This window comes from Genypterus blacodes, unplaced genomic scaffold (genome assembly GCF_046128005.1).
Source record: "Genypterus blacodes isolate CSIRO-AG114 ecotype Tasmania unplaced genomic scaffold, CSIRO-AGI_Gbla_v1 ptg000291l_1, whole genome shotgun sequence".
NCBI lineage: Eukaryota > Metazoa > Chordata > Actinopteri > Ophidiiformes > Ophidiidae > Genypterus > Genypterus blacodes.
In genome coordinates this window covers 679871-707228 of record NW_027467082.1, presented here as the reverse complement: position 1 = coordinate 707228, position 27358 = coordinate 679871, and the positions used below count along the sequence as shown (strand labels likewise).

The 27358-nt window shown below is 39.2% G+C and overlaps 1 protein-coding gene and 1 gene segment (V, D, J or C); both read right to left on the bottom strand.

Annotated features, from left to right (window-relative positions):
• Window positions 1-26281, bottom strand: part of LOC142988032 (uncharacterized) — a 49139-nt gene extending 22858 nt beyond the window's left edge. The window contains exons 1-2 of the mRNA XM_076137029.1: window positions 26230-26281; window positions 25858-26148 (exon numbers count right to left, since the gene is read on the bottom strand). Coding sequence (XP_075993144.1) covers window positions 25858-26148; window positions 26230-26272 — 334 coding nt within the window. The 5' untranslated portion in view covers window positions 26273-26281. The remainder of the gene's footprint in view (window positions 1-25857; window positions 26149-26229) is intronic.
• LOC142987993 (immunoglobulin gamma-1 heavy chain-like) lies at window positions 1058-8186 on the bottom strand. The segment is given in 10 exon segments: window positions 1058-1123; window positions 1316-1458; window positions 1917-2255; window positions 2366-2671; window positions 2800-3084; window positions 3205-3501; window positions 4407-4449; window positions 5562-5571; window positions 7697-8009; window positions 8110-8186. Coding segments are annotated over 10 exon segments (1791 nt in total).
• Window positions 26282-27358: the final 1077 nt, after the last annotated feature.

The following is a 27358-nucleotide window of genomic DNA, read 5'->3' as shown; positions in this document are numbered from 1 at the left end:
TGTATTTAGATCACATAAATTATTATCATGATGATTTATAGAACAGAGACGTTTGTGGAAAAAAGCTCTTTTTTTTTGTGAGACTAAATGTTTTGTCCAGTCTAGCAAAACATGAAAAGTCTAGAAGTCCAATGAAAGCCAATAAAAAAGAAATTACAATTACAAAGTCTACTGCCAGCACCGTTCTATTGTAACTGCCTGATGCTGATGTGACTTTAATTTTCATCCACTCCATTTGTTGGTATCTTCCATGTTGTCATGCAGCAAAGCATCTTAAAATGAATGTGTAGATTTCCTTAGTAACTGTTCTCACCACTAAAAAGGAAAACACATCAAACATTTATCTTATATGCACTGAAAACATTTATTATGCCATCCAGTTCAACACAACGAATACATCTAAGCTTAAATATTGCACATCCACTACCATACGCTGTAGTCAATGTACAAAAGAATAAAAAGAATAAAATACCATATGTATATGAAGATCTATCTATGCTATGGCTGTCATATGTAATTGCAGTAAGACAATCAGCACAAACACTTGATATACCAATGGACACACACCAAATGATGTTTGTCTTGTTTCGAGGAAGGTTATTTGTAGCTCTGACTGTTTGTGTGTGGGGTGGGGGAGGGAGGGGAAGCTCTCTAGGGAAGATATCTTTAGAAGCCACAGGAAACACAAATACCTCCTTCACTTAACTGATAACAGAAGTGAGAGCACAAAAGACCTCAAAAGCATTTACAAAGACAGTATCATACCAAGTTGGAGTCATTTACACGTTTGAACACATGTTACATCTGTATTCAGTTGTCTCTCCCCCTTAGTTTAAGAAAGCCCACTTACAGACATGGCCATAAAAGCCCAATAATAAATGTGGTGATATTTACTTTACAAACTGCCACAGATACATCTCATTTACATATCAATGGAATGTTAATTAACAAGTTGAAAGTTGTTACAAAAACTAAATCATTCCTTAGCAACATTAGGTTTGGGTATCATTTCATATAGGAAATATAGGTAACTTTGTTTTGCTTGTTTTTCTACGACTTCCATTTGTAAAAACAAAAAATCCAAAATGCCGATCGGCTACGACTCCCTTTACTGTCTCTGCATCTGAAAGAAACAACGAAAATGTAGTTAAAAAACAATTTAAAACTACAGCTAAACAGTTACAAATAAAAAGCAGTCACCCTCGCACTCGTGATTAACCCCTGCAGGCCCCCCTACAAATCTACAGGCTGTCCCCGTCTGTCCCATATTGTTCTTCTTATTGGTGCTAGAAGCTGCTTCCTGTCATTCGTTTACCTTGATCAGGCTGAATATCATGGTATAGGAGAGAGAGAATATGAAGAGGAATATGAAGGACGAGGCTGTGGACCACAGACTGCTGAACTCATCATAGTCCACGTCATTGTCTGTGCAGTTTAGAGCACAATCCGTAGGCAGCTCTACGAAGGAGAAGGTACATGAGATTAGCTGAGGTATTCTGTAAATGTGTATGTGTGTGTGTTTTATATTAGTGAAATTATACCAGAATTTAATCTTGGAATATGTATTATAGTATCTATAATATAGCAATTAAACTACTTGCATGATCAGCATGTGTGAAACTGAGTACAGTATGTGAGCTCTCTGCTGACACAAACCTTTCACTTTCTTTGCTCTTACTTTGCATTTAAGTCAAATCAAGGACATTCAACAAAAAGCGTCTCCATGCTGCAACATTTATTGAAACACGTATCACACTGACAATGCAGTGACTTGCACAGGTACAACATTAAGCACATAACACGACGACAAAAACCAAAGTGACACGTACAAAGCCATCACAGAGTGAACGTTTTCCACAGAGAGACAGAAGGGCAACATACACAAAAGACCACGTCTAAAGGTGAAGCCTATTTACTTTCACATGTGTTACGCTGCTCCTTAGACACTCCTCTTGGTTTGACAGCATAATCGGCGCCAGCATACCAAACATTGCAGGAGAAAACTACATTCTTTTCCCACTTTTCCTTGGTGGTGGTGTAAACATTTGTAACCGAGAAGCCATTTTGGGTCTCCCTTGGTGGGAAGGTGATGCCGTCAGTGTAGCTCCCAGTCTTATTGCCAACTTGTTCTGACCAGGTGATGTAGTAATCACACTGCGAGGCACTGGAGACCAGACACACCAGACTGACGGAGCCTGATTGGCTGATTTCCTCCTCTGGAGGCACATAGACTGTTACTTTAAGGTCCTTTCCATCTGAAACAGATATTTGGTTTACCATGGAGGCTGATATATGAGCCTTATGCCTATATGACATGTCTGTGTGTGTAGTTTAGTGAGTATAGTAACATCAGATGGCAACATACCTCCTTTGTGGAGAGAGAGATCTTGAATAACTGGTGTCATGTCCTCCCACAGGGCATAACAGCGGACTTTGTTAACAGTGGCCCAGTCTCTGCGAATCAGCGTGTTGGTTTTGCTGTAAAGTTTTCCTTCCTTCTTTAGCGGTAGATTTGTATCACTGCTGACATTTTGCCCATTAACCTGCCAACTGATTCTAGTGTTGGATACAATGTCGTTGTCCACTCCAGTAATGGTGCATTCAAACTCTGCCTGGTTGTTCTTGAAGATCACGTGTGCTCTTGGAGGATGCAGTGTCATTGTCACAGGAGCTACAGGAGGGAGTGACAGAGAGAGAACACACGTCCATGTCCACATGACAGGAGAAAGACACCATTCTGTCCTAATCCTTTCAATGCTAGATTACATTCAGATAGTGACAACCTGGCTCATACTGTACCTGTTGAGGCTTTCTTTGTAATGGTTTTTCCACTGTGAATGACCTCACAGCTATAGACATCGTTACTGTCCCACTCTGTCTTGTTGACCTTCAGGACACTGACAGCAGAATGGAGGGAACCCGTTTTCAGGGTGGACCACTTGTTGAAACCGTTCAGCTCTTGGTTATTTTTCTTCCATTTGACTGACAAGGTTACAGGGCGAAAGTCTTCAATCATGCATATGAGGGACTGGGTATCTCCATTTGGCACTGAGAGTAAAGTTACTTCTGGGTGAAATACAGAATCTGAGAACAAGGGGAAACATAGGTATAGAGGTCATTCATTGTCAGATATAAATATCAAAATGATTGTCTTCAATGAGTATATAAATCTTAGAAAGACGTAACATTTTTACTATCACATACTTTCTACAGTCACTGTTTGAGGGGTTCCTTCATGATTTACAGAACAACGAAAAGAGCTCCTGGAATCCCATTGAGATCTCGCTACATGGACCAGGCTGACCCCCGTATAAGCGTTGTTCCTCATAACCGAGGGATATTGTTGAGAAGACAATTCGCTGCCACTGCTACTCGTCCACTGGAAAGTGACAGCTTCTGGGTAGAAGCCATATGCGAGGCATCCCAGTGTGATTGTATTTCCAGCCCCAGTGCTGCATTGATGCAAAGGGACCACAGACGGTGGTGTTGTTGGGGTTTGAACTGTGTAAAGAAGTTGTAAAAGGTGTTATAACACATGAATACAAAGACATCTAAATTGTAAAAAAAGAAAAGAAAACTAAATGCACACAGATATTTACATTCAAACACAATTTATCGAATCTCTCAAACTGCATTTTTGTCACTGTAATCATATCAACAATATTAGTATCACTATGTTTCAACATGCATCTGCTGTAGAGATCTTTGAAAAATTTGGAAATTTCAATTAATAATTTCACAAATTACAATTACAATATACATTTGAAATTATTAAAAAAAATGGATTAATGGCAAGTTGCAAAAACAGAAGACTTATCAAATCAAAGTTATTTTTGATTTAAATAAAGGAAGATTACTCAAGAAAAACATTAATGTGACACAGTTTGATCGACGTCCACAGGACAAACAATTAATTACTTGAAAATGTAACGTTTTCAGTGAAATAATTCATTGAAAACGTTCCGATGATCAAGTTTGACCTGTAGTATATTTGCACTTTGTCGTTTTAAAACAAGTTTCTTGAAAATATTTACTTGCTGGTGTCTATTCAATTGTTAAGTGAAGGACGTGTTTTAGATTTCATATTTAACAACTATTGTTTACACACAGTATACTAAAGAAAACAAACTAAAGGATAATAAAGGCTCTACACAGATGCAGACATTCATCACCAGCAGTTACATTTTACCTTCATAAATTAATATCAAACTGTATAGTTACGGGGTTTTTTTCAGCTTTCTAAAAACCTGTTGCATCAAATATCTTTCATCTGTCTAACCTTAACCGAAAACCACAAAGACACCAAATCTGCTCTCTACCCTCAGGACACTTGACCTTGACACTTTCAAGGTATAAATGTAAAATATCCTGGTGAACAGTAGATATTCTGATCAAACGTGACTTACCTGAAGAAACGGTGACTTTGGTCCCACGACCCCACAGGTCAAAGTAACACAGTGATACATCTCCATTCAGTGCTTGAACAAAAACCCTGAGCATCTAAAAACCACACTAAAACTTCAGTAAATGCATGAAATAAACAGTAACATGGTTTATCATGTGGGTAATATAATATATTACAGTCATCCTAAATGTTTTAATGTTTTATTGATACATGAGCAGATCTATAAGTAACATTTACTGGAAGACGTATTCTTTTATCTGTGTAATAACCCAAACTTTTGCCTACTAAATAACTCACAAACATCATGACATAAGCGTTACGTCATGATATAAAGACAAGATACACAAATATGTTTTTCCTCTCCGATTTTCTCATCACAAATGTGCATAAACTTGAGGTTTTTGCACTTTGGTTTTTGTATAGGCATCTTTCTTAGTGGCCCCCATAGTGCCACAATGATACACACTGATACAAAAACCAAACTCCACTGGAAATCTCTCATGCACAGTGTTTACAATAGTGATATACTACGCAAACTACAGTATATAGAAGGATTAAAAGACATATTTCTTACCTCGAGGGCTCTGCTATAAATAGAACATTTTTCAGTTTTCAGTTGAGCTCTGTTTTCCTGTTGTATAAGTGTGTAGCTTCCACACACTCACAGAGTTCTGCTGCTGGGTGCTGACTGTAGCTAAAGAGCATACTGTATACAAGAAACACAAAATAATGGATGGATATTTGGGTGGATGAGTGGAAAGAAAATGTAGGAATAGACTGGCAGGAGGTCGAGCGATTAGACATGCAGACAGACAGATGGATGGGTGGGTGGGCGGGTGAATGCTCTGTGCTTGACTTGACAGAGTACAGGAGGGTGAGAAATTTTGTGAGACATTTACTAAGTCCAGAATGTCTATAAACATTAATTATCATTTACACTTAGTTTATCATGTTTGTGACTTGACAGAGTACAGGAGGGTCAGAAATGAAGGATTTTGCACAGCTGCTCAATCTACTCCAGTCACTCTGGCTCTCAAGCACAATAATAAACAGCAGAGTCTTCAGTCTTCAGGCTGTTCATCTGCAGATACACCTGGTCCATGTTGTTGTCTCTAGAAATGGTGAAGCGGTTCTTCACAGACTGGGAATACGATATAGTGCTACCACTCGGAGCAGAAATGTAGGCGATCCATTCCAGTCCTTTCCCTTCAGCTTGTCTGATCCAGCTGATATCAGCGCTAGAATCTGATATTCCTGCATATGTACAGGTCAGTTTGTGAGAGTCTCCATGCTGCTTTACCACTGCTTCAGACTGAGTCAGAGTCTGACTCCAAACACCTGCAGAGAAAACAGCTTGATGAGAACAAAACCAAAAAACCTTAACAATGAATGAAAGATATGTTGCGTCCTTCACCAGTCAAAGCTGACAGCATTAGAAATGTGACACACGTAGATCATCAGAACTTAGAGATGACATGAGCTCCTTCATAAAGATAAACATGATACATCTTATCCTATAATTGCATGCACAATGTCATGTTAAATGTTTGCTTCAATAAAAAAAAATAGCACAAAAAAAATAAAAAATAAAAAAATAAAAAAATAATATACATGAAACATTTTTTGCCATATTTCGTTTGAGTATAAAACTTGAAGTAAATAAATCTATAGAGTATAAACTAGAGAATGAGATACAATATACATTATGACATTTATGAGCTGGTACGTTGTAATGTACACATAATGAATAAATAATAATGTATCAAAATAGATTGTTAATGTATTTTCAATTGTTATTGTGAATGAAGTACTGTGTCTTTTTCCTTTTTTAGATAAGAGCAACAATTCCACCAACAACACCTGAGGAGGTGCAGTGTCAGGAAACTATGTGGATTATAAAGGAAGAACATTATGGACTTGTTGTGTTTTTAACATGAGCTCATTTGTTTCTGAGGTCATTTTATACAGCTGAAGCTTTTCATGATTGAAGACAGTGAGTGTTCTCAAAGTGTGAGTTCAGTAGGATTTTGTACAGCTGCTTCACAACTTCAGTCACTGTGGCTCTCGAGCACAATAATAAACAGCAGAATCTTCAGTCTTCAGATTGTTCATCTGCAGATTCAGCTGCTGTCTGCTGTTGTCTCTGGAGATGATAAACCGGCCCTTGACTGACTGAGAGTAGTAAGCAGTGCTACCACTATGAGTAGCAACCCACTCCAGTCCTTTTCCAGCAGCCTGTCTGATCCAGCCCATCCAGTAGCTGCTGAGTGTGAACCCAGAGACTGTACAGGTCAGTTTGTGTGAGTCTGCAGGGTTTTTAACCACTGCTTCAGATTGTGTCAGAGTTTGAGCAGCAACACCTGTCAAGATAATAAAAGATCATTATATACATTGAAGTGCATTCTTGACATCATTGGAAACATCAGATCCAGATGTGTAGAGCTTCACCTGCCCAGCAGACAGCTAAAAGCAGCAGTCCTGTCCTGTAGTCCATCATGCTAAAGTGTGTGTCCACTGTTCTCTGTCAGCCTCTCTGCAGTCACATATGTAGAGGAGGAAGACATCCAAGTTTTGCATTGACTCCTCCTCACAGGGAGGAAGGACACAACTGGACTGGACTTCCTCCTCATCTTCATATTCTCTTGCATGTTTGCATGTCTTAAGAAGAATAACTATCAACATTAACATAACAGCAAGCCTATAGGCCTTGAATAGTTAATATACAGTTCATCATGTCCCAGGTAACACACACATAGTGTTTATCAAAGGCAACGTGGGACATCTTCAACTCATTCAAATCTTTAAAGTATAAATCTAAATCCAACCTATAAGTTATGACCTCTTCATAAAAACAGAGCAATCTCTCCGTCTCTTTGTCTCAGGAGCTCATCTGCTTTCTTCTCTGTCTCTTTTCTCATTTTGGACAGAAGGCTGCAGACATTGGTCAGACTGGAAGATGTCATCTCAGATGTTAGAGACAAAAGTAACTGGGTTCTTTTTCCCAACCGTCTTACGTGTCTGAATAATAATCAAATTAATTTCTTATGAAGGTGTTGTGTCTTCTAATAACTTAACTAGTTTTTATTGTGGTTCACTAAATTGATTCTTCAAGATAATCATTGATAGATTCATATTTATACTTTAATAATTAAATGTATAAAATGAATACATTATACCTTAAATGTGTGTATATAGTGTATGTTGATGCAACATGAATTACTTTTGTGAGATCATTTCCCTGCTTGTTGTCTGTGGAGGTTTGGTCACAGCTGCTCCACTGTCTTCAGTCACTGTGGCTCTCGAGCACAGAAGTAAACAGCAGAATCCTCTGCTGTCAGGCTCCTGGCCTCCAGGTACTGAGTGCTGCTGGGCACATCTTCAGTCAGCGTGAAACGGCTTTCAAAGGAGCTGCTATAGCTAGCAGAGTTTGAACCTGTGTTCATTCTTGCCATCCACTCCAGAGCTTTCCCTGGTCTCTGCCGTATCCAATGAATATTGTAACTTGTCATGCGATACCCAGATATGACACATGACATCTTCACTGTCTCTCCAGGTATCTTCACCTGAGAGGGAGACTGGTCCAGTTTGATGTCACCTAACACTCCTATAAGCAAAGAAAAGGACATCCATCAAATGTTAAACTCTCATGTGAGTCAGTGACACAGAAAGCTTAAAGTGTGTAACTACACAAATCCCTGACTAACCATGAAGAGTTACTAGAAAGAACAAACTGCACACAATCATCTTATAAACAGTGGGATGAAGAGTTTTCTGCTCAAAGTTCCAGTTGTTCTGTCACAAATGTCACTGGTTGTTGGTATATAAAGAAGGAAGAGTTTGCATAGACCGCCCCCTACAGGTTTAAATAGAGGAACATGTTACACAAACAAGTTTCACTGTTCAGATCTCAGATGATGATGTGTGAGTCACAGCTTTTGTAGATATCACACATGTTTTTGAGTTTTTGGACAAAGATGAACAGTTTCATCATAGTTTCATTCAGATGAGTCTATGATCAACCGCATGTTATCAAAGATCTGTTAATATTGGGGACATGAATCTGTAATGCACTTGCACTTTATTGATCTGGGCTACAAGAAGACAGACATCAATAGTCTCCTATCATTCACTTCTTTATTTGTCAGGAAGAAACACAATCACACTAAGTTTTGCTTTGTTTATTCCTCTGTGTCTCATTGGGACAAACACACACAGCTGCATTCAGTCCTCAGTCTCTGCCCTGAAAGTGCTGCTTGCACAGGATGTGTCTCCAGCTGAGGGGTTTTTGTGCAGGTCCACTGATGGTTTGTATCATTGTGGGTCTCTGGCACAGTAATACACAGCAGAGTCTTCAGGCTGCATATTCTGTCCGTGCAGAGTCGCTGTGTTGGTGGAAGCATCTAAGGAGATACTGAAGATGTTCTTTAGTGAATCTTTGTAGTATGAAGTTGATGCCTGTTTTGTTCCAATCCACTCCAGTCCTTTCCCTGCAGGCTGTCTGATCCAAGCTGTGTAGTAGCTGTTAACAGAATAAGAGACCTGACAGGAGATGGTCAGACGTTGACCTGGCTGCTTACTCACAGAGGCTGGCTGTGTCAGCTGTTCACACTTCACACCTGTTTAAAAAAGAAATATGTGTGAGAAATTAGCCAGTTCCTTTGCAAAGGGAGAAATGCTGATGCAGTCCAACTCTGAGACACTCACAGCATCCAGCAGTCAGCAGCAGCAGCAGCAAAGTCACACAGAACATGATTGTGTTGGAGCTGAAGAGATGGAAGCTTCTGTTCCTCTTTAACCTCCACTGACAGGCGGATATGAAGTCTTTATATCTGAACATGGAGACTGAGTCATTTACATACTGAGCACATGACACACTGACGGGAATATAACAGAGAAGCAAATGGATGAAGTAGATTTGAGTCATTTGCAGAAACAGCTTACTGAGCTTCACTGTAACACTTCACTTCAACCTGCTGTCTGCTGGTATTACAGCCAGCTTATGATACTGCAGACTGTGTCAGACATGTTAGACTGGATTCTGGCTGTCAAACTTCATGAAAACTTCCATGGGCCTCATCATCAATATTTGTTCATATGAACAAAGACGAAAAGTCACGACTGGTTGATGAAATGTGCACAAGAGTTTGTTAGTTAGTTCATATATCACATGACAAGAAGAGGAAAAACATTGTTTCTGCTTATCAGAATACTTTCTGTTTGAGTGGAGTTGAGAAAAATACTTATTTTTACTGTGAATCAAGAATAATTCTGTTGAAGGTAAATTTATAGAGAGAGATTTATATTTATAATAGCTGTTAATAATCCAGTGCTGCTAATTCTCTCAGGGGGAGAGGATGTGCTGGCCCTCACTTATTCTACATGAGTCGCTCTAAAGACTTCATTTGAATTTTGTGAGACATTTACGAAGTCCAGAATGTCTATCAACATTAATTATCATTTAAACTCAGTTTATCATGTTTGTGACTTGACAGAGTACGGGAGGGTCAGAAATGAAGGATTTTGCACAGCTGCTCAATCTACTCCAGTCACTGTGGCTCTCTAGCACAATAATAAACAGCAGAGTCTTCAGTCTTCAGGCTGTTCATCTGCAGATACACCTGGTCCATGTTGTTGTCTCTGGAAATGGTGAAGCGGTTCTTCACAGACTGGGAATACAATTTAGTGCCACCACTCGGAGCAGAAATGTGGGAGATCCATTCCAGTCCTTTCCCTTCAGCTTGTCTGATCCAGCTGATAAAAGCGTCATCATCTGATATTCCTGCATATGTACAGGTCAGTTTGTGAGAGTCTCCATGCTGCTTTACCACTGCTTCAGACTGAGTCAGAGTCTGACTCCAAACACCTGCAGAGAAAACAGCTTGATGAGAACAAAACCAAATAACCTTAACAATGAATGAAAGATATGTTGCGTCCTTCACCAGTCAAAGCTGACAGCATTAGAAATGTGACACACGTAGCTGAAGCCATGATGATCTGCTCAGGAGTCTGATCTCACTTCTTCAAATACAGAAGGAACACAGCAGGGTTTTGCATCGACTCCTCCTCGCAATGATGAAAAGTCAAAATATGGTGTGTGGCTATCAGAGTTTGTGGTCGCTTCTCTGGAGTAATATCTTTGTTCAAGAGATGTAGTGCAAGAGAACAGTGCAGGAGTTGATTCAGTTTCTTCTACTTCTTGGGATTTTATTATTTTTTTCTTGCAAACAGAACCCATTCATGGCAGGAAAACAAACACATAATCTGATAATTAGTCAATTGATGACTTGCAGGATTTCTTTAATTTGGACTGATTCTTCTTGCAGATGAGAAGGCAAACCACCATCAGATCATCAGAACTTAGAGATTACACTACAATCATTTGGCAGACGCTTTTATCCAAAGCGACTTACATTACATTATATTACCACCCTTCGCAGAGGGTGGAGCAATTGAGGGATCGGTGCCTTGCTCAGGGGCACCTCGGCAGGGACTTGAACCGGCAACCCTCCGGTTCTCAAGCGGAAGCTCTACCGACTCGACTACTGCCTCCCAGATGAGATGACTTCAACGTCTTCATAAAGATATACATGATACATCTTATCCTATAATTGTATGTGCAATGTCATGTAAAATGTTTGCTTTAATAAATACAAATAGCACACAAAAAATTAAAAATAAAAAATAAAAAAATTAAGATATACATGAAACATTTTTTGCCATATTTCGTTTGAGTATAAAACTTGAAGTAAATAAATCTATAGAGTATAAACTAGAGAATGAGATACAATATACATTATAACATTTATGAGCTGGTACGTTGTAATGTACACATAATGAATAAATAATAATGTATCAAAATAGATTGTAGATGTATTTTGAATTGTTATTGTGAATGAAGTACTGTGTCTTCTTCCTTTTTAGATAAGAGCAACAATTCCACCAACAACAACTGAGGAGGTGCAGTGTCAGGAAACTGTATGTGGATTATAAAGGAAGAACATTATGGACTTGTTGTGTTTTTAACATGAACTCAGTTGTTTCTGAGGTCATTTTATACAGCTGAAGCTTTTCATGATTCAAGACAGTGAGTGTTCTCAAAGTGTGAGTTCAGTAGGATTTTGTACAGCTGCTTCACAACTTCAGTCACTGTGGCTCTCGAGCACAATAATAAACAGCAGAATCTTCAGTCTTCAGATTGTTCATCTGCAGATACACCTGCTGTCTGCTGTTGTCTCTGGAGATGATAAACTGGCCCTTGACTGACTGAGAGTAGTAACCATTGGCATTATTGTGATAAGCAACCCACTCCAGTCCTTTTCCAGCAGCCTGTCTGATCCAATGCATCCAGTAGCTGCTGAGTGTGAACCCATAGACATAACAGGTCAGTTTGTGTGAGTCTGCAGGGTTTTTAACCACTGCTTCAGATTGTGTCAGAGTTTGAGCAGCAACACCTGTCAAGATAATAAAAGATCATTATATACATTGAAGTGCATTCTTGACATCATTGGAAACATCAGATCCAGATGTGTAGAGCTTCACCTGCCCAGCAGACAGCTAAAAGCAGCAGTCCTGTCCTGTAGTCCATCATGCTAAAGTGTGTGTCCACTGTTCTCTGTCAGCCTCTCTGCAGTCACATATGTAGAGGAGGAAGACATCCAAGTTTTGCATTGACTCCTCCTCACAGCGAGGAAGGACACAACTGGACTGGACTTCCTCCTCATCTTCATATTCTCTTGCATGTTTGCATGTCTTAAGAAGAATAACTATCAGCATTAACATAACAACAAGCCTATAGGCCTTGAATAGTTAATATACAGTTCATCATGTCCCAGGTAACACACACATAGTGTTTATCAAAGGCAACGTGGGACATCTTCAACTCATTCAATTCTCTAAAGTATAAATTTAAATCCAACCTATAAGTAATGACCTCTACATAAAAACAGAGCAATCTCTCCGTCTCTTTGTTTATTTCCAATAACTTAACTAGTTTTTATTGTGGTTCACTAAATTGATTCTTCAAGATAATCATTGATAGATTCATATTTATACTTTAATAATTAAATGTATAAAATGAATACATTATACCTTAAATGTGTGTATATAGTGTATGTTGATGCAACATGAAGTACTTTTGTGAGATCATTTCCCTGCTTGTTGTCTGTGGAGGTTTGGTCACAGCTGCTCCACTGTCTTCAGTCACTGTGGCTCTCGAGCACAGAAGTAAACAGCAGAATCCTCTGCTGTCAGGCTCCTGGCCTCCAGGTACTGAGTGCTGCTGGGCACATCTTCAGTCAGCGTGAAACGGCTTTCAAAGGAGCTGCTATAGTCAGCAGAGTTTGAACCTGCGTTCATGCTTGCCATCCACTCCAGAGCTTTCCCTGGTCTCTGCCGTATCCAACCAATATAGTAATCTGTCATGTCAAACCCAGATATGACACATGACATCTTCACTGTCTCTCCAGGTCTCTTCACCTGAGAGGGAGACTGGTCCAGTTTGATGTCACCTAACACTCCTATAAGCAAAGAAAAGGACATCCATCAAATGTTAAACTCTCATGTGAGTCAGTGACACAGAAAGCTTAAAGTGTGTAACTACACAAATCCCTGACGCACCATGAAGAGTTACTAGAAAGAACAAACTGCACACAATCATCTTATAAACAGTGGGATGAAGAGTTTTCTGCTCAAAGTTCCAGTTGTTCTGTCACAAATGTCACTGGTTGTTGGTATATAAAGAAGGAAGAGTTTGCATAGACCGCCCCCTACAGGTTTAAATAGAGGAACATGTTACACAAACAAGTTTCACTGTTCAGATCTCAGATGATGATGTGTGAGTCACAGCTTTTGTAGATATCACACATGTTTTTGAGTTTTTGGACAAAGATTAACAGTTTCATCATAGTTTCATTCAGATGAGTCTATGATCAACCGCATGTTATCAAAGATCTGTTAATATTGGGGACATGAATCTGTAATGCACTCGCACTTTATTGATCTGGGCTACAAGAAGACAGACATCAATAGTCTCCTATCATTAACTTCTTTATTTGTCAGGAAGAAACACAATCACACTAAGTTCTGCTTTGTTTATTCCACTGTGTCTCATTGGGACAAACACACACAGCTGCATTCAGTCCTCAGTCCTCAGTCCTCAGTCTCAAACAGGTTAGACTGGATTTGGATTTGTTTCAATTAACCCATGTAAAAAAAAAAAAAAAAAAAAGGAGGAAAAAATCTGGCACTCAAACTTCATGAAAACTTCCATGGGCCTCATCATCAATATTTGTTCATATGAACAAAGACGAAAAGTCACGACTGGTTGATGAAATGTGCACAAGAGTTTGTTAGTTAGTTCATATATCACATGACAAGAAGAGGAAAAACATTGTTTCTGCTCATCAGAATACTTTCTGTTTGAGTGGAGTTGAGAAAAATACTTATTTTTACTGTGAATCAAGAATAATTCTGTTGAAGGTAAATATATAGAGAGAGATTTATATTTATAATAGCTGTTAATAATCCAGTGCTGCTAATTCTCTCAGGGGGAGAGGATGTGCTGGCCCTCACTTATTCTACATGAGTCGCTCTAAAGACTTCATTTGAATTTTGTGAGACATTTACGAAGTCCAGAATGTCTATCAACATTAATTATCATTTAAACTCAGTTTATCATGTTTGTGACTTGACAGAGTACGGGAGGGTGAGAAATGAAGGATTTTGCACAGCTGCTCAATCTACTCCAGTCACTGTGGCTCTCTAGCACAATAATAAACAGCAGAGTCTTCAGTCTTCAGGCTGTTCATCTGCAGATACACCTGGTCCATGTTGTTGTCTCTGGAAATGGTGAAGCGGTTCTTCACAGACTGGGAATACAATTTAGTGCCACCACTCGGAGCAGAAATGTGGGAGATCCATTCCAGTCCTTTCCCTTCAGCTTGTCTGATCCAGCTGATATCAGCGTCATCATCTGATATTCCTGCATATGTACAGGTCAGTTTGTGAGAGTCTCCATGCTGCTTTACCACTGCTTCAGACTGAGTCAGAGTCTGACTCCAAACACCTGCAGAGAAAACAGCTTGATGAGAACAAAACCAAATAACCTTAACAATGAATGAAAGATATGTTGCGTCCTTCACCAGTCAAAGCTGACAGCATTAGAAATGTGACACACGTAGCTGAAGCCATGATGATCTGCTCAGGAGTCTGATCTCACTTCTTCAAATACAGAAGGAACACAGCAGGGTTTTGCATCGACTCCTCCTCGCAATGATGAAAAGTCAAAATATGGTGTGTGGCTATCAGAGTTTGTGGTCGCTTCTCTGGAGTAATATCTTTGTTCAAGAGATGTAGTGCAAGAGAACAGTGCAGGAGTTGATTCAGTTTCTTCTACTTCTTGGGATTTTATTATTTTTTTCTTGCAAACAGAACCCATTCATGGCAGGAAAACAAACACATAATCTGATAATTAGTCAATTGATGACTTGCAGGATTTCTTTAATTTGGACTGATTCTCCTTGCAGATGAGAAGGCAAACCACCATCAGATCATCAGAACTTAGAGATTACACTACAATCATTTGGCAGACGCTTTTATCCAAAGCGACTTACATTACATTATATTACCACCCTTCGCAGAGGGTGGAGCAATTGAGGGATCGGTGCCTTGCTCAGGGGCACCTCGGCAGGGACTTGAACCGGCAACCCTCCGGTTCTCAAGCGGAAGCTCTACCGACTCGACTACTGCCTCCCAGATGAGATGACTTCAACGTCTTCATAAAGATATACATGATACATCTTATCCTATAATTGTATGTGCAATGTCATGTAAAATGTTTGCTTTAATAAATACAAATAGCACACAAAAAATTAAAAATAAAAAATAAAAAAATTAAGATATACATGAAACATTTTTTGCCATATTTCGTTTGAGTATAAAACTTGAAGTAAATAAATCTATAGAGTATAAACTAGAGAATGAGATACAATATACATTATAACATTTATGAGCTGGTACGTTGTAATGTACACATAATGAATAAATAATAATGTATCAATATAGATTGTTAATGTATTTTGAATTGTTATTGTGAATGAAGTACTGTGTCTTCTTCCTTTTTAGATAAGAGCAACAATTCCACCAACAACAACTGAGGAGGTGCAGTGTCAGGAAACTGTATGTGGATTATAAAGGAAGAACATTATGGACTTGTTGTGTTTTTAACATGAACTCAGTTGTTTCTGAGGTCATTTTATACAGCTGAAGCTTTTCATGATTCAAGACAGTGAGTGTTCTCAAAGTGTGAGTTCAGTAGGATTTTGTACAGCTGCTTCACAACTTCAGTCACTGTGGCTCTCGAGCACAATAATAAACAGCAGAATCTTCAGTCTTCAGATTGTTCATCTGCAGATACACCTGCTGTCTGCTGTTGTCTCTGGAGATGATAAACCGGCCCTTGACTGACTGAGAGTAGTAACCATTGGCATTATTGTGATAAGCAACCCACTCCAGTCCTTTTACAGCAGCCTGTCTGATCCAATGCATCCAGTAGCTGCTGAGTGTGAACCCATAGACAGTACAGGTCAGTTTGTGTGAGTCTGCAGGGTTTTTAACCACTGCTTCAGATTGTGTCAGAGTTTGAGCAGCAACACCTGTCAAGATAATAAAAGATCATTATATACATTGAAGTGCATTCTTGACATCATTGGAAACATCAGATCCAGATGTGTAGAGCTTCACCTGCCCAGCAGACAGCTAAAAGCAGCAGTCCTGTCCTGTAGTCCATCATGCTAAAGTGTGTGTCCACTGTTCTCTGTCAGCCTCTCTGCAGTCACATATGTAGAGGAGGAAGACATCCAAGTTTTGCATTGACTCCTCCTCACAGGGAGGAAGGACACAACTGGACTGGACTTTACTCTCAGTTGCTGTTTTGTCAAAATGTAGAACTGCAAAATTACTTTGTGTTCATGTATTTACATGTAAGAAACATACAGGATCTTTTTCTACACAAAGCCTTTGTCACACAGCACAACAGCAAAGATCACTGGTTGATTGTTTTTGTCATTTCATGACCATCAATGTACAACAAACTCAATCTACCCTTCATAGGTTTGAACAGGAAAATATGTTACATTTGTATCTGGAGGAATGAAACTATTCTCTAAACTTCTGTCTCCAGTAAAACATTATAAAATAATAATAATAATAATAATAATAATAATAAAGATTATGATGATGATGATGATGATGATGATGATGATGATGATGATGATGATGATGGTAATAATAATAATAATAATAATAAAAATAATAATAATAATAATAATAACATATTAGTACAGCTCAGCTTCATGGTGAAGTTTTGGATCAGTTCATCTATTTATTTGTTTATGAGGCAGTGTTTGGTTTTGTGTAATTTACTGTATTCATTTCTACATAATATATGCTAATTACACAAACAAATCAATAGTTCAATATAAATAGTTTGGAAAAAAGAGAGTGGGTCATGATTAAACTACTCTGATGTCAAATAACTGACAACAACTGACTAACATTCCAGTGCTTCAGCTAAATAGAGGAAGTGGTTTGTGTATGTTGTTCATTCCTTTGCCTAAATATGAGAGATATTCTTAATTTATTAACTCTATCATCTTTTGTTTATTTGTTCATGTGGACATTTCATTATCAATATTTTCCTAAATATGCGATAATCATTTTATTTTTTATTCTATATCTTATTCCAGCTGTAGCTCTGGTTAGTATTTTGGGTTTAAGAGGGAGAAATATAAAACTTTGTACAGTATTTAAGGATTCAAAGAGCTGTCAGTGATGTGAGACAGTGAGTGTTCTCAAAGTGTGAGTTCAGTAGGATTTTGTACAGCTGCTTCACAACTTCAGTCACTGTGGCTCTCGAGCACAATTAAATCATCCATAATCTCAGCAGCATCTTCGGTCACAGCTGCTCCACTGTCTTCAGTCACTGTGCTCTTCGAGCACAGAAGTAAACAGCAGAATCCTCTGCTGTCAGGCTCCTGGCCTCCAGGTACTGAGTGCTGCTGGGCACATCTTCAGTCAGCGTGAAACGGCTTTCAAAGGAGCTGCTATAGAGAGCAGAGTTTGAACCTGCGTTCATTCTTGCCTGCACTCCAGAGCTTTCCCTGGTCTCTGCCGTATCCAACCAATATAGTAACTTGTCATGTCAAACCCAGATATGACACATGACATCTTCACTGTCTCTCCAGGTCTCTTCACCTGAGAGGGAGACTGGTCCAGTTTGATGTCACCTAACACTCCTATAAGCAAAGAAAAGGACATCCATCAAATGTTAAACTCTCATGTGAGTCAGTGACACAGAAAGCTTAAAGTGTGTAACTACACAAATCCCTGACTTACCATGAAGAGTTACTAGAAAGAACAAACTGCACACAATCATCTTATAAACAGTGGGATGAAGAGTTTTCTGCTCAAAGTTCCAGTTGTTCTGTCACAAATGTCACTGGTTGTTGGTATATAAAGAAGGAAGAGTTTGCATAGACCGCCCCCTACAGGTTTAAATAGAGGAACATGTTACACAAACAAGTTTCACTGTCCAGATCTCAGATGATGATGTGTGAGTCACAGCTTTTGTAGATATCACACATGTTTTTGAGTTTTTGGACAAAGATTAACAGTTTCATCATAGTTTCATTCAGATGAGTCCATGATCAACCGCATGTTATCAAAGATCTGTTAATATTGGGGACATGAATCTGTAATGCACTCGCACTTTATTGATCTGGGCTACAAGAAGACAGACATCAATAGTCTCCTATCATTCACTTCTTTATTTGTCAGGAAGAAACACAATCACACTAAGTTTTGCTTTGTTTATTCCTCTGTGTCTCATTGGGACAAACACACACAGCTGCATTCAGTCCTCAGTCTCTGCCCTGAAAGTGCTGCTTGCACAGGATGTGTCTCCAGCTGAGGGGTTTTTGTGCAGGTCCACTGATGGTTTGTATCATTGTGGATCTCTAGCGCAGTAATACACAGCAGAGTCTTCAGGCTGCATATTCTGTCCGTACAGAGTCGCTGTGTTGGTGGAAGCATCTAAGGAGATACTGAAGATGTTCTTTAGTGAATCTTTGTAGTATGAAGTTGATGCCTGTTTTGTTCCAATCCACTCCAGTCCTTTCCCTGCAGGCTGTCTGATCCAAGCTGTGTAGTAGCTGTTAACAGAATAAGAGACCTGACAGGAGAGGGTCAGACGTTGACCTGGCTGCTTACTCACAGAGGCTGGCTGTGTCAGCTGTTCACACTTCACACCTGTTTAAAAAAGAAATATGTGTGAGAAATTAGCCAGTTCCTTTGCAAAGGGAGAAATGCTGATGCAGTCCAACTCTGAGACACTCACAGCATCCAGCAGTCAGCAGCAGCAGCAGCAAAGTCACACAGAACATGATTGTGTTGGAGCTGAAGAGATGGAAGCTTCTGTTCCTCTTTAACCTCGTCTGACAGGCGGATATGAAGTCTTTATATCTGAACATGGAGACTGAGTCATTTACATACTGAGCACATGACATACTGACGTGAATATAACAGAGAAGCAAATGGATGAAGTAGATTTGAGTCATTTGCAGAAACAGCTTACTGAGCTTCACTGTAACACTTCACTTCAACCTGCTGTCTGCTGGTATTACAGCCAGCTTATGATACTGCAGACTGTGTCAGACATGTTAGACTGGATTCTGGCTGTCAAACTTCATGAAAACTTCCATGGGCCTCATCATCAATATTTGTTCATATGAACAAAGACGAAAAGTCACGACTGGTTGATGAAATGTGCACAAGAGTTTGTTAGTTAGTTCATATATCACATGACAAGAAGAGGAAAAACATTGTTTCTGCTTATCAGAATACTTTCTGTTTGAGTGGAGTTGAGAAAAATACTTATTTTTACTGTGAATCAAGAATAATTCTGTTGAAGGTAAATATATAGAGAGAGATTTATATTTATAATAGCTGTTAATAATCCAGTGCTGCTAATTCTCTCAGGGGGAGAGGATGTGCTGGCCCTCACTTATTCTACATGAGTCGCTCTAAAGACTTCATTTGAATTTTGTGAGACATTTACGAAGTCCAGAATGTCTATCAACATTAATTATCATTTAAACTCAGTTTATCATGTTTGTGACTTGATAGAGTACGGGAGGGTGAGAAATTAAGGATTTTGCACAGCTGCTCAATCTACTCCAGTCACTGTGGCTTTCGAGCACAATAATAAACAGCAGAGTCTTCAGTCTTCAGGCTGTTCATCTGCAGATACACCTGGTCCATGTTGTTGTCTCTAGAAATGGTGAAGCGGTTCTTCACAGACTGGGAATACGATATAGTGCTACCACTCGGAGCAGAAATGTAGGCGATCCATTCCAGTCCTTTCCCTTCAGCTTGTCTGATCCAGCCAATATGAGCGCTAGAATCTGATATTCCTGCATATGTACAGGTCAGTTTGTGAGAGTCTCCATGCTGCTTTACCACTGCTTCAGACTGAGTCAGAGTCTGAAGCAGTGAATGAAAGATATGTTGCGTCCTTCACCAGTCAAAGCTGACAGCATTAGAAATGTGACACACGTAGCTGAAGCCATGATGATCTGCTCAGGAGTCTGATCTCACTTCTTCAAATACAGAAGGAACACAGCAGGGTTTTGCATCGACTCCTCCTCGCAATGATGAATAGTCAAAATATGGTGTGTGGCCATCAGAGTTTGTGGTCGCTTCTCTGGAGTAATATCTTTGTTCAAGAGATGTAGTGCAAGAGAACAGTGCAGGAGTTGATTCAGTTTCTTCTACTTCTTGGGATTTTATTATTTTTTTCTTGCAAACAGAACCCAGTCATGGCAGGAAAACAAACACATAATCTGATAATTAGTCAATTGATGACTTGCAGGATTTCTTTGATTTGGACTGATTCTTCTTGCAGATGAGAAGGCAAACCACCATCAGATCATCAGAACTTAGAGATGACTTGAGCTCCTTCATAAAGATAAACATGATACATCTTATCCTATAATTGTATGTGCAATGTCATGTAAAATGTTCGCTTCAATAAAAACAAATAGCACAAAAAATAAAAAAATAAATAAAAAAATAAAGATATACATGAAACATTTTTTGCCATATTTCGTTTGAGTATAAAACTTGAAGTAAATAAATCTATAGAGTATAAACTAGTGAATGGGATACAATATACATTATGACATTTATGAGCTGGTACGTTGTAATGTACACATAATGAATAAATAATAAAGTATCAAAATAGATTTTTAATGTATTTTGAATTGTTATTGTGAATGAAGTACTGTGTCTTTTTCCTTTTTAGATAAGAGCAACAATTCCACCAACAACACCTGAGGAGGTGCAGTGTCAGGAAACTGTATGTGGATTATAAAGGAAGAACATTATGGACTTGTTGTGTTTTTAACATGAGCTCATTTGTTTCTGAGGTCATTTTATACAGCCTAAGCTTTTCATGATTCAAGACAGTGAGTGTTCTCAAAGCGTGAGTTCAGTAGGATTTTGTACAGCTGCTTCACAACTTCAGTCACTGTGGCTCTCGAGCACAATAATAAACAGCAGAGTCTTCAGTCTTCAGATTGTTCATCTGCAGATACACCTGCTGTCTGCTGTTGTCTCTAGAGATGATAAACCGGCCCTTGACTGACTGAGAGTAGTAACCATTGGCAGTATCATGATAAGCAACCCACTCCAGTCCTTTTCCAGGAGCCTGTCTGATCCAGCCCATCCCGTAGCTGCTGAGTGAGAACCCAGAGACTGTACAGGTCAGTTTGTGTGAGTCTGCAGGGTTTTTAACCACTGCTTCAGATTGTGTCAGAGTTTGAGCAGCAACACCTGTCAAGATAATAAAGGATCATTATTTACATTGAAGTGCATTCTTGACATCATTGGAAACATCAGATCCAGATGTGTAGAGCTTCACCTGCCCAGCAGACAGCTAAAAGCAGCAGTCCTGTCCTGTAGTCCATCATGCTAAAGTGTGTGTCCACTGTTCTCTGTCAGCCTCTCTGCAGTCACATATGTAGAGGAGGAAGACATCCAAGTTTTGCATTGACTCCTCCTCACAGGGAGGAAGGACACAACTGGACTGGACTTTGCTCTCAGTTGCTGTTTAGTCAAAATGTAGAACTGCAAAATTAATTTTGTTCATGTATTTACATATAAGAAACATACAGGATATTTTTATACACAAAGCCTTTGTCACACAGCACAACAGCAAAGATCACTGGTTGATTTTTTTGTCATTTCATGGCCATCAATGTACAACAAACTCAATCTACCCTTCATAGGTTTAAACAGGAAAATATGTTACATTTGACTCTGGAGGAATGAAACTATTCTCTAAACTTCTGTCTCCAGTAAAACATTATAAAATAATAATAATAATAATAATAATAATAATAATAATAATAATAATTATTATAATTATAATTATAATTATAATTATAATTATAATTATAATTATAATAACCATAACATATTAGTACAGCTCAGCTTCATGGTGAAGTTTTGGATCAGTTCATCTATTTATTTGTTTATGAGGCAGTGTTTGGTTTTGTGTAATTTACTGTATTCATTTCTACATTATATATGCTCATTACACAAACAAATCAATAGTTCAATATAAATAGTTTAGAAAAAAGAGAGTAATAGATGGGAGAACTAGCTGTGTCTATGTAAGCGATCCACTCTGGTCCTTTACCCGCAGCCTGCCTGATCCAGTTCCACCCTGAGCTACTAAAACTAAACCCTGAGGTTGTGCAGGTGAGTCTGCGGGATTCTCCAGGTGTTTTGAGCACCGGTCCAGACTCGGTTATGCTCCAACCTTTAACACCCGTGCAAACAAACAGAGCAGCGAGCAAGAGCGTTAGCTTCATGTCAGCCATGTTTACAGCGTGCTTAGTATGGCTTCAAAGCAATGAAAGCCCTTTAAATATGATGGGAGCTGTCTCCCTCACACAATTTGTTTATTGCAAACTCCTCCCACATCTCAGCCAGCATCTGTGATTCCATGCATCTGGAGCAAAATATCATGCAAAACAAAAGAACATGTGAGTGTTTACAGTGGTGGTGTCATTAGTGTTGGTTATTCTATTGTTCAATATCAGGTTCTGGTTGATTTTCACTTAATGCCTTTGCCTAAATATGAGAGATATTCTTAATTTATTAACTCTATCATCTTTTGTTTATTTGTTCATGTGGACATTTCATTATCAATATTTTCCTAAATATGCGATATTCATTTTATTTTTTATTCTATATCTTATTCCAGCTGTAGCTCTGGTTAGTATTTTGGGCTTAAGAGGGAGAAATATGAAACTTTGTACAGTTTTTAAGGATTCAATGAGCTGTCAGTGATGTGAGACAGTGAGTGTTCTCAAAGCGTGAGTTCAGTAGGATTTTGTACAGCTGCTTCACAACTTCAGTCACTGTGGCTCTCGAGCACAATAATAAACAGCAGAGTCTTCAGTCTTCAGATTGTTCATCTGCAGATACACCTGCTGTCTGCTGCTGTCTCTAGAGGTGATCAACCGGCCCTTGACTGACTGAGAGTGGTAACCACTGCCACCATTATCAGTAGCAACCCACTCCAGTCCTTTTCCAGGAGCCTGTCTGATCCAGCCCATCCAGTAGCTGCTGAGTGTGAACCCAGAGACTGTACAGGTCAGTTTGTGTGAGTCTGCAGGGTTTTTAACCACTGCTTCAGATTGTGTCAGAGTTTGAGCAGCAACACCTGTCAAGATAATAAAAGATCATTATATACATTGAAGTGCATTCTTGGCAAAATGTAGAACTGCAAAATTAATTTTGTTCATGTATTTACATATAAGAAACATACAGGATATTTTTATACACAAAGCCTTTGTCACACAGCACAACAGCAAAGATCACTGGTTGATTTTTTTGTCATTTCATGGCCATCAATGTACAACAAACTCAATCTACCCTTCATAGGTTTAAACAGGAAAATATGTTACATTTGACTCTGGAGGAATGAAACTATTCTCTAAACTTCTGTCTCCAGTAAAACATTATAAAATAATAATAATAATAATAATAATAATAATAATAATAATAATAATAATAATAATGATAATAATAATAATAATTATAATTATAATTATAATTATAATTATAATAACCATAACATATTAGTACAGCTCAGCTTCATGGTGAAGTTTTGGATCAGTTCATCTATTTATTTGTTTATGAGGCAGTGTTTGGTTTTGTGTAATTTACTGTATTCATTTCTACATTATATATGCTCATTACACAAACAAATCAATAGTTCAATATAAATAGTTTAGAAAAAAGAGAGTGGGTCATGATTAAACTACTCTGATGTCAAATAACTGACAACAACTGACTAACATTCCAGTGCTTCAGCTAAATAGAGGAAGTGGTTTGTGTATGTTGTCTCTGTTACTGTTTCCCACTGTGTTCCTCTTGCACAGTGATACACTGCAGTGTCCTCGGCCTTCAGATGGTTCATCTGTAGGTAGACTTTCTGGCTGGAGTCGTCTCTGGAGATGGTGAATCTGCCCTTGACTGACTGGGAGTAAGAGATGGGAGTACTAGCTGTGTCTATGTAAGCGATCCACTCTGGTCCTTTACCCACAGCCTGCCTGATCCAGCTCCACACTGAGCTACTAAAACTTAACCCTGAGGTTGTGCAGGTGAGTCTGTGGGATTCTCCAGGTGTTTTCAGCACCGGTCCAGACTCGGTTATGCTCCAACCTTTAACACCCGTGCAAACAAACAGAGCAGCGAGCAAGAGCGTTAGCTTCATGTCAGCCATGTTTACAGCGTGCTTAGTATGGCTTCAAAGCAATGAAAGCCCTTTAAATATGATGGGAGCTGTCTCCCTCACACAATTTGTTTATTGCAAACTCCTCCCACATCTCAGCCAGCATCTGTGATTCCATGCATCTGGAGCAAAATATCATGCAAAACAAAAGAACATGTGAGTGTTTACAGTGGTGGTGTTATTAGTGTTGGTTATTCTATTGTTCAATATCAGGTTCTGGTTGATTTTCAGTTCATTCCTTTGCCTAAATATGGGAGATATTCTTAATTTATTAACTCTATCATCTTTTGTTTATTTGTTCATGTGGACATTTCATTATCAATATTTTCCTAAATATGCGATATTCATTTTATTTTTTATTCTATATCTTATTCCAGCTGTAGCTCTGGTTAGTATTTTGGGCTTAAGAGGGAGAAATATCAAACTTTGTACAGTTTTTAAGGATTCAAAGAGCTGTCAGTGATGTGAGACAGTGAGTGTTCTCAAAGTGTGAGTTCAGTAGGATTTTGTACAGCTGCTTCACAACTTCAGTCACTGTGGCTCTCGAGCACAATAATAAACAGCAGAGTCTTCAGTCTTCAGATTGTTCATCTGCAGATACACCTGCTGTCTGCTGTTGTCTCTGGAGATGATAAACCGGCCCTTGACTGACTGAGAGTGGTAACCACTGCCACTATTATCAGTAGCAACCCACTCCAGTCCTTTTCCAGGAGCCTGTCTGATCCAGCCCATCCAGTAGCTGCTGAGTGTGAACCCATAGACATAGCAGGTCAGTTTGTGTGAGTCTGCAGGGTTTTTAACCACTGCTTCAGATTGTGTCAGAGTTTGAGCAGCAACACCTGTCAAGATAATAAAAGATCATTATATACATTGAAGTGCATTCTTGACATCATTGGAAACATCAGATCCAGATGTGTAGAGCTTCACCTGCCCAGCAGACAGCTAAAAGCAGCAGTCCTGTCCTGTAGTCCATCATGCTAAAGTGTGTGTCCACTGTTCTCTGTCAGCCTCTCTGCAGTCACATATGTAGAGGAGGAAGACATCCAAGTTTTGCATTGACTCCTCCTCACAGGGCGTGAAGTTGGTCTGGACTCTAACTCGTGTTTGGTGAACTGTGAGTAGTGCTTGATTGTACATCTAAGGAGTTTGGCCGCCCCCTACAGGTTCAAGTAGAGACGACACAATCTCTGTATAAACGTGGAAAGGACTTTACAACTACTGTATATTATTGTGAATTCTGAATGACTTTAGGTGACATTTAGTTGATGTTTATTTCCTACAGTACTGCAGAGGTCAATGTTTCACATTTATAATGTTTCTACAAATGTTAGCGAGTGTTGTTTGTATCAAATATACAGCGTGTCATCATTGTGAATGGTTGAACTGCTCACTCAGTAGATCTTTTGTGCTTGGTTATTCATTAAGCAAATTGAATTATATATGGATGTTCAGTCTGTATTCATGGTGATGTAATACTTTATACTGTGGTAAGTAGACATTACAGTGGAGGGAGGGGAGGGAGGGTCGCTCTTTGAAAAGCTCTGTGATGATTTTGTTCAGCGTTGCTTGCTCTTGTGTCACTGTGCCTCACGAGCACAATAATAAAGTGCAGAGTCTTCAGCTTTCAGACTCTTCACCTCTAAGTACACAACATTTCGGGAAGTGTCTTTGGTGATGGTAAACTGGCCCTGGAGACTTTGGGTAAATACTGTTCCAGTTCCACTGTCAATACGTCCGATCCATTCCAGTCCTTTTCCTGGTTTCTGACGAATCCAGTGCAGCCATGCAAGAGGAAGTCCATCCACCTTACAGGACAGTGTGACGGACTCTGCGGCGCTCCTGACCACAGCCTCTGAGGAGGTGAGGGACTGGCCACCAACAGCTGAGAGACACACGCAGAGTTTAGATGATGGGAAGACAGCAGGCGATCCATTGTCCAACAGCGAATAAGTACTTCACTCACCTGAAATGAGAGCCAACAGGAAGACACTTTCCACAGCTGCCATGGTGGAAACCTTACTGAATCTGCCACTGCTGGAGATGAAGAGATATATGTGATACGGACAGACTGGGTGGAGACTGTGGCTCAATCCTCATATTTGCATTGTTACCAGTCTTGATCTGGAGGTACTTAAAGATCACAAAGACAAGCACTGTTTGTCAAATGGGCAACAGCTGATAGTGTGTGTGTAAATAGAGGAAATAGAGGAAAAGCAATCTTGAATGTTTTCTTCTTTCTGAATTATTCCCTTGTTAAAAACAAATTTGCTCAGATGTAAAAATGTGTTCTGTTCATGTTACAAACTTTGGTGCATTCAGTGTCACCCTAACCCCGTTTTGGCATTTGCTGATAATAGCTGGATGCCAATTTTACACTATGGCTCTGTGGTTTGGGGATTCAATGTGACATTTACTGCTATTCAAGTACTGCGATTTGTATTCTCAGCCTCGTCAAAAGTGATTTAATCTAGCAAACTCCATTGATCAAATATGTTTCCATTCGTCAGATGTGGAGTTGTCTTTCTGTTTTGGTGTGTTGGTTTAAATGATATAAACATTAGTCAAAGAAACTGAAGAGCGGTCAGACAAAACTGTTTTATTTGTTTTATTTTTAACGAATAAAGTTGTGCCTCCATAATAAAACATTGCCCTCCATGTGCATCTTTCTTCCTGATCAGTTTAAAGTGTGAAAATACATGGGCTCCTCCTCTGGTCACTTTGTGCATCAACTGTGCAGACACTGAGGGGTTTTTGTGCAGGTCCACTGATGGTTTGTATCATTGTGAGTCTCTGGCACAGTAATACACAGCAGAGTCTTCAGGCTGCATATTCTGTCCGTTCAGAGTCGCTGTGTTTGTAGACGTTTCCAAGGAGATACTGAACTTGTTTTTAAGTGAATCTTTGAAGAAAGTGTAATGAGTACTTTTCATTCCAATCCACTCCAGTCCTTTCCCTGCAGGCTGTCTGATCCAAGCTGTGTAATAGCTGCTAAAAGAATACGTGACCTGACATCTGATGGTCAGCTGTTGACCTGGCTGCACACTCACAGAGGCTGGCTGTGTCAGCTGTTCACACCTCACACCTGTAAAGAA